Source organism: Mesocricetus auratus, unplaced genomic scaffold (genome assembly GCF_017639785.1).
Source record: "Mesocricetus auratus isolate SY011 unplaced genomic scaffold, BCM_Maur_2.0 Super-Scaffold_100003, whole genome shotgun sequence".
Taxonomy (NCBI): Eukaryota; Metazoa; Chordata; class Mammalia; order Rodentia; family Cricetidae; genus Mesocricetus; species Mesocricetus auratus.
The window spans coordinates 100,361,852-100,370,280 of record NW_024429188.1 but is presented as its reverse complement, the minus strand read 5'-3'; the positions used below and the strand labels follow the sequence as shown (position 1 = coordinate 100,370,280).

At 48.9% G+C, this 8,429-nt stretch overlaps 1 protein-coding gene across 3 annotated transcripts in view; it reads left to right on the top strand.

The window, feature by feature from the left end:
* Window positions 1-2,429: 2,429 nt before the first annotated feature.
* The window catches only part of Hs6st2 (heparan sulfate 6-O-sulfotransferase 2), a 261,265-nt gene continuing 255,265 nt past the window's right edge, over window positions 2,430-8,429 (top strand). For 2 of the 3 annotated variants that reach the window (XM_005085553.4, XM_005085552.4), the window contains exons 1-2: window positions 2,430-2,969; window positions 3,762-4,280. In XM_005085553.4, coding sequence (XP_005085610.1) covers window positions 2,542-2,969; window positions 3,762-4,280 — 947 coding nt within the window. In that variant the 5' untranslated portion in view covers window positions 2,430-2,541. The remainder of the gene's footprint in view (window positions 2,970-3,761; window positions 4,281-8,429) is intronic. The other variant, XM_013124847.3, reaches the window with a different exon arrangement.

Below are 8,429 nucleotides of genomic sequence, written 5' to 3'. Positions count from 1 at the left end.
CACTCTTTGTGCCCAACCCGCAGTAAGTGGGCAGCCTGCTGAGAATAGTTATGAATGTGGTCCAAGACAAAAATGATAAACTGGCTTAAAACATTATGAGCTAGGTGTGGAGACCCGGACCTTTAATCCCAGCACTAAAGAGACAGAGGCAGGAGGATCTCTGTTAGTTCAATGTCAGCCTTGTCTACATAAGAAGTTCTAAGCCAGCAGTTCAGGGTTATATAGTGAGAATGTATTTCAAAACAACAAACATGAGATTTTTTTGCTATTAAATAGTGTGTGTGTGCGTGCGTGTGTGTGTGTGTGTGTGTGCGCGCACGTGCGTGTGTGCCTGTGACTATGCCATTGTGTTCCTATGGAGGTCAGATGACAACTTGCAATGGTTGGTTCTTTCCTTTTACCACATGGGTCCCAGGAATTGAACTCAGATAGTCAGGTTTGGCAGCAAGTGTTTTTACCTGCTGAGCCACCTGGCTGAGCCACCTGGCTGGCCCACATGATTCATTTCTTTGTCTCGCAAACATGAAGAGGGGTCAAAGAAGGGCTTGTAAATGAAAATATCCTCCACTGAGCTGTTTATATATTCACATTGGCCTGTTAGCAAAGCACTACCGTTTATTTCCTTGAGCTCTGTAGAGATAAAGCTGACTAGCACTTCCACTGATATTCGCATTGTGAGCATGCTTGCCTGTTTGTGCATGTGTGTTTACACTTGTGCCCAGGTTTCTTTTTTTACGCTTTGAGAAAATCCTGATTTTTCCCCCCCTGGTGCTGCTCACCACCTCCCTCTATCCTCCACCCAAGGTAATTTCCTTTTCCATATTCCAATCCCATTAATCCTTCTTAAATAAAAATTCCATAATTGGTAGCTGAGGGGTTGAATGTGCAAGCCACCAGTTTCAGAAAGTATTTTCTTAAGAATCCACTGAATACCATTACCGTGGTGATATAATGATAGGGGGAACCTTATGTGGCATCATGAGGAGAGCTACCTACTGTGTCAGGAAAGAGGGCACTGTGTGGGTGGCCATGAAAATGATAATCCCTGTATCTTCAGGGCTTACATCCTAACAAGCCCCCAGCGGGGTATAGGTCCTATTCCACAGATGTAGCAGACCCAGGGTAGCTTTGAGGGGAAGGTGAGGTCTACTTTGTGTATTGCAGCATCCAGTTTCTTTGAACAACTTTGCTCCTGGAGTTTGGGGCCAGGGATGCAGGAATGCCACACCTGCAGCAGCTAGACAAAGAAACCCTTAATGTAGGTTCCCTGAGGCTTGGGTAAGTCCAGGCAGAACTGGAGATTCTGAGTAGAAGGACAGGGGCACTGCTGTAAAATGGCTTGACACGGATCCCTTCATTCTTCAACTAGCCTCAGACTCATTTGGTACACCTAGGCAAGGGTTACAGGTAAACAGCACCTGGTGTTTGTTACCCAAAGGTTTCTACATTTTATCCTCACACTAACCTACTTGGTTAAAGGGGAGGCATTACTTATGTGACAGAAAAGGAAACTGAGCATCAGGAAGAGCAAGTTAGTATGCCACAGTTTCTGTAAGGAAGTGTAAAATTCCAAGGACTCAGTGCTCTGCATGCTGCTTCACCATACAGCAAGGGAAACAATGCTCTGGGAAGAAACATCCCTACACTAGCTCTCAGCTTACAGCATCCTCTTCCAGTGGCCCCAATGCCAGTGGTACTGCTTTGAAGCCCGCACTACTTTTGCATCAGTTGGATTGGAAGTGCTTGTTCAGTAATGGGAACTCCAGTGTCTTCATGCACTGCAATTTCTCCTATTAATTAGATAGGAAACGTCTGGGGTCCAAATTGTCAAGGAGCCTTATTCTCAAGGAATATCCATTCTTAAATTCTGGAACTCCGGGTCCCCCAGCTGAAAAGAGTTGAACTGGTCTTGATAACGAACACATAAATATTTATTGAGAGACGTGTTCTAATTATGAGAAAATGGCTGGATAGTTCCTGGGTTTCTGAAAATAAATCCCTGTGCTGTGCTGTGTGACCTTGAGTGTATACCTAATTCTCTCTGGGCTTCAGTTTCCTCAGATAGCACAACATTTTGACTCACTCTGATGTGGGGTGTAGTTAATTCATTCAATAAAAAATAGTGAGTGAATCTTTCTGCGGGCGGTGGCCTTGGTGCAGGGGATTTAACAAGGGGAGAGGAATAAGGGCGAGTGTGCTTTGAAAATGCTCAAAATCCCCCATATAAGGTTTTTTTAGTCATGCTTTATTTCCATGCTGACTTACCTTTTCAGAAAATACCCCCTCTTCCGTTGCAGAATGGAAATTGGCAAAGAGAGAGGGAAAAGGTCCAATTTGCGCCTTAGCTATTTTAAGGGTGGTTGAAATTACGAGCCAAAGTGGAGTGATGCACTCTCTGGAGTGACCTCCGTTCTCTCCAGCACAGGAGAAAGCCCAGGGCTTTTGCTTCAGAAGTGGCTGGGGCTCCTGGGCGCGAGGCATTATTATATAAATTCAAGCTCGCTCCTGATCCTTAGTACCCTGAGTTGCCTGAAGGGGGGAATGGCACTGCCTGCGTTTGCAGCCCGGGCGCTCAGGCCGCCTCTGCAACCAGAGCTAGGAGCGCCTGCCCGCACCACCTGTCCCCGCCGGCATTCCAGAGTAGAGGCCGAATTGGCAGCAAGCCTGCCCGGGTCGGTCGCCGCCTCAGTCCGCGCCGGCCCTCCTAGGGGTGTGTCTCTGGGATTCAACTCCCCGCCGCTACAGGACGAGCCCCCAAAGGCATTTTCTTCCTTGGCGGGAGCCTTGTGCGCCCCGCTCTTCGCGCTGCTGCCTCGAGGCCGCCGCAGGCGGATGCACGACCTTAGGCGACGCTGGGACCTGGGCTCCCTCTGCCGGGCCCTGCTCACTCGGGGCCTGGCAGCGGTGGGCCACTCGCTCAAGCACGTGCTCAGTGCAATCTTCTCCAAGATTTTCGGTCCCTTGGCCAGGTACGTGGTGTGCGAAAGTGGGGTTCGCGCTCTGGGTCCAGGGTGAGCCGGGGTGGCAGGAGCAGGGAAGGTAGCCGGGGAGAGAAGGCAAGGCTCAAAGTTCCAGTGAGCTTGCGGTGACCGGGCTGGGGGACTCAGGACCGGCTGAGCGCGCAACTGACCACGGTGCGGCTCCCTCCCCGCTGTTCCGCGGGAAAGGGCAGCACCGCCGCTGCCTCAGCTTGCAAAGTCCGGCTGCCCGCGGGCTCCCTTTCTCCCCTCCAGGGGAACCCTGGAACCCCAACTCACTCCCAGAGGTCACCCTGTGGGCAACGGGACAGGCACCAAGGGAGCCCGCGTTTCGGGTCGGCAGCTCGCACATGCGGAGGGGACTGGGGTCTGGGGCACCGGGAGAGTCCCATGGGCCAAGTGGGATGGGGATGGGAGCTGCAGAGAAAGAACAGAGCGGGAAGCACCCGGTGCCGGATAGGGGTGGGTGTGAGTTAGGGAGTGCGGAGACAGGGACAGGAGGGATCCTTCGGGGACCAAGACACCACGGAAGGGGGCCAACGGCCAGCGGGATGGAGTCGGGGTGAGGGATGGGGGTGCGGCAGAAGCCACAGCGCTGAGCCTGCCGGGAAGGAAGGAAGCGGGGAAGGGCGCCGCCGCCACCGCCGCTGTGTTGGAGTACTCGGTGTGGACGGGAGGGGAAAGGGGCGCTACGGTGGCACCAAGGGGTGGGGGCGGTGCGGGAGCGAGGCGAGAGCGGGCCAGGCTGCGGGGCTTGACGTAACGAGCTTGGGTTTCCCCCAGCGTCGGGAACATGGATGAGAAATCCAACAAGCTGCTGCTGGCTTTGGTGATGCTCTTCCTATTTGCCGTGATCGTTCTCCAATACGTGTGCCCCGGCACAGAATGCCAGCTCCTCCGCCTGCAGGCGTTCAGCTCTCCGGTGCCGGATCCGTACCGCTCGGAGGATGAGAGCTCCTCCAGGTTTGTACCCCGCTACAATTTCAGCCGCAGCGATCTCCTGCGCAAGGTAGACTTCGACATCAAGGGCGATGACCTGATCGTGTTCCTGCACATCCAGAAGACTGGGGGCACCACTTTTGGCCGTCACCTGGTGCGCAACATCCAGCTGGAGCAGCCATGTGAGTGCCGCGTGGGGCAGAAGAAATGCACTTGTCACCGGCCGGGTAAGAGGGAGACCTGGCTCTTCTCCAGGTTCTCCACCGGCTGGAGCTGCGGGCTGCATGCTGACTGGACCGAGCTCACCAGCTGCGTGCCCTCGGTGGTGGACGGCAAGCGCGATGCCAGGCTGAGACCTTCCAGGTGAGTCTTTGGCTACTTCTCAGTGGGTCAACCAGGGGCGGGAAAGGCTTTGACTGCAGTTTCTGGGGACCCTGTGCACACCTTAGCATCCTGAGTGTTGAGTCGCTGCCGGGTAGAGGCTAGGTACCCTAGAGCATATCTTTACAGCGCTGAGATGCTGTCAGGAAGCCTTTGGGCTCCAGCCTGGGACAGCTGGTTTCCCTATCAGGCCTGCTTGGTGGTTCTGAGTGAGTATGGGGAGAGTGGCCTGGCTGCCTGGAATGAGCATCCCAGCAGCAGTCAGGACTGGGCACTACACTCAGAGCACTAGAGAGCCCTAAAGAAGTGCTTTGCATGCAGTCTCTGGGTTTCTACTCTTTATGTCTTCTCTCCTCTGCACCTGGCTTGCAAGCCCAGAGCTCTTTCTCTCTTTGGTGATCCTTCCCAGGTTCGTGCTCCCACATTCTCTTTCCCCTTCTAGTTTCTGGCTTTCTCTAGCGGGAAATTCTCTGCCCATCTTGTCTGCTGTCGGTTACTCCTTTCCTTTTCCTGCTTTTTTTTTTACAGCGTCTATCTCCCTTTCCAATTTTCTCCTCTCTTTCTCACCTTTCTGTTTCTTCTTTCCTGGCTACTACTGCCTCCCAACCCCAGGTCTCACTTGTCTCTGGAGAGTGGATGTCATTCTGTCACTGTTTGCTGACACTCAGTAAGAGCTTCCAGTTCCCATCCTGTGCCCCTCACTGCTGCCTACACTGTGTTAACAGTGCTTTTCAAATATAAGGGGGCATGCTGCCCTGAAGACTAGCTGGAATGTTGCTCTAGACCAAGCATAGGGCTCAGGGACCCCAGGAGTGGTAGGAGCTTTTTCTGAGGCACAGAAATTCCATAGCCTCAGCACCCATGACCTGCTCAGGGTCTGGGTGACTGGGGATGATGCAGGAGCAACTGATTTATGAATAGTCTGTAGCCAGCAGGGCATTTTCTTCTCTCTAGCTGCTATGGCCAATTCCTGGAGGTCATAGGATGCTGTGAAGTGGACAAAAGGAGCTACTTTGGAGACAAATCAACACAGCCAGGGCTATTGTTTCCCAGAGCTCTTAAAAAACATCTAGGCTGGGGCACAGAGTCTGAGAATGAGTTAGTTGCAGGGAATGGGATTGGGGTCTTCCAGCAGGCAAGGCCATGATCATGTGTGTCTTGCTTTGCCCATTTTGGTGACATCATGGGCCTTCAAGGGTGCTAGTATTGCTTTTGACCACCGGGGCCCATCTTACCTCCATATCCCGTGGAGACACTCACTCAGTTTCCTGGCCAAAATGGTGTTTTGCAGGCGGCTGTTAAGAAACTGTGGGTGTGGTTTCTCCTGTCTAGCTTCAGGAAAGGGAACCCCTGGTTTTCTGGTCACAGCCTCAGTTTACAGTGACTTTTCTCAAAGGCTGGAGTTCTGGCTGAATCCTTTGAACTTCTATTTCCTTTCTACACTAACAAATTATTTATTTTCCCATCCCAAGAGAACCTTGGTCACAGGAACACTGGGCCTTGATTTATGGCAAGAATTGTGTAAGTCATTGACACAACAGCATCGTGGTGTTTAAGAAAGCTCCTTCACATTTGGCAGTACTGTAAATGATCTCTTATGCTGTCTAAGCTTGTAGGTATACTGAGGGATGGACAAAAGTAAACTTCCACCATGACAGCAGTGGTGAGGAAATACAAGAGAAGTCTTCACTGCTGTGGAAGCAATAGCTTTGTCTAGCGTTTGTGTGTGGCATGTGTGCCTATTTCAGTTCTTTTGAACATGTAGGTCAGGATGTGATGTCTGTAAATACATTATTAATGTAGTCTGAATTATCTATTAAACAGTCATTGTCCTTTGGCAGGTTCCTTCAGATGTAATCTATAGGATAAAGGGCTTGTCGAAGCCTCTTGGATTGTCTCTAGTTGAAGCAAAATTGTAATGCAATGTGATTTTCTCAGACATTGAAAGGGTGATACCACAGTGCCATCTAGTCTAACCAAAGAAGAACCACGTTTGAAAAAGTCAGTTGACTGTGCAGTAAACGAAGTAAAATTTCCTAGAGAAATACAATACTACCTCAAGAGCACTTTTATTATTTCACTCCTTTCTGCCCATCTACAGAATTATTCAGTGATAGCCAGAGGGATCCAGAATTTTCCAGAATGTTGACCGATCCTTGCTTGCAGAATGAGTTCTGATAATTAGTATGAATGCATGCATGCATGTATGATTGCACATGGGAGATGAAAATTTAGTAGTCAAGGCAACTGCATGGCTAGTGAGTCCTGAGGTGAGATGCTAGTCTCAGGACTGCAGAATACACCTCTGAAGTAGTTTCCAAGAAGAGCAGCCTGTGTAGATAAGTCATTCTATTTTGTCATAAGCTGCATATTATCTTGCTGTTTCTCTGGGAATGTGTACTCTCTTTTGGAGGAAGGCAGGCAGAACAAGAATATTCCCTTTTATCAGAAGGAACTGAAATCCACAGAGGCTGAAGGACTTCTCCAAGGTCATTGAGGTCTTTGGTGACACAGCAGAAATCTGTCTCTAGTTTTGTCTGACTCCATATACTTTGATATGTTGACTGTGCCTTGATGAACAGTTTTGCCAAAACACAATGAGGTATTTCCTTCTAGTGATTATAAATGGTAGCTGGTACTAATTTCACCTCCATTATTACTGTTATCAACCATTTTACACTTGCAGCTTTAGGGGAACGGTTGGGCCATAGTTGCCACCCTGACCTAAGAAGAATGGATTTCTGTATCAAGAAAGCTTTGTTCCAGCAGGAGTAGGTATTGGTGTTAGATTGCTCTGAGGCGTCTTTCATATGTTGGAAATCTCTGTAAAGCTAAACAGGATGGTGACAGATTGGAGGTATGGTTAGTCAGTGCCAGAAGGAGCCACCTTCTGAGGATGAGCCTTTCACCCACATTAGGGTCACCAAGAGGGCCTATGAGGCTGTAATGTAAGTCCCTGGATTCTGCCATTACTGCAACATCTGAAATGTTTTCATGCCTCCAGGGATGGTAAAGTGCTTGGGTGATATATAATAATATATTGCTGAATAGAAAGGACTGATCTTATTGTCTGGGGAGAGGGAAGGGAGGGAGCTTGAGACAGAGCCTGAGAAAAGCTCAAGTTGTTTATTAAACTAATATTTCCTTAAAAAAATTAGAAGTTGTGTTTCATCCATCTGTTTGCCAGTATGTTGCCTGAGGTCAGAAAAGAGTTCTGCTCATTTTAGAATTTCTAAGACCATTTAAAATATGTATCAAAACATTGTTGCACACCAGCTGTTCAAATTCTACAGGCTTTTTCCAGGCCCAAACTTCCTGCGTTTATAGCCAACTCTAGTATGTCACTTGGTCTGTGGGAGGAATTCAAAACTGCCAAGAAAGTGCACAAACCCTGTTCTTAGCTTGGTAGTGTGCTGGCTGGTGTTCATAGGATGGGTGTGGGCTCAAAGCACATGACTGTACTGAGACTCAGAATTTGCATATCTGCTAAAGTCTAGATTTTTAACATCTCTATAGTTTTAGTAGCCACACGGAAGAATAACATTAAAATCTGGTAGCATATTGTTGATAGGAATGAACTAAAAGGTTTTTGTTTAGATATAGGAAAACTTTCTGTTTGGGGGATCAGCCATTCATTTACAAATATGATAAAAACTTTCTATTTCTTTTAAAATGGTGCCTTTATTTTGAAAAAAAGCTAGAATACAGTTCATGTGTCTGATCATCCCTTGCATGTCCTTACTTGTATTTCTTCTCTTTATTGGTTTTGCAGTGAGGCAAGAGACAGCCGCGTAATGCAAGATGAGGCAGGGAGTGAATGAATTGTTATAGCAAGCAGTGCCACCCATGTGGTTCACCAGGCTTTGGTCCATTGGTCTCTCACCTTTACTTAGTTGCAGATGCCTTCCTTCCCTCCCTCCCTCCTTCCTTCCTTCCTTCCTTCCTTCCTTCCTTCCTTCCTTCCTTCCGTCCTTCCTTTCCTTCCTTCCTTCCTTTCAAGATTTGCATCTTATGTCTATGGTATTTTGCCTTCATGAATGTCTGTACACAATGTGCATGCCTGATGCTCTCAGAAGCCAGAAAAGGGTGTTGAATCCCCTGAGGCTGGAGCTAGAGATATTTGTGAAGCAT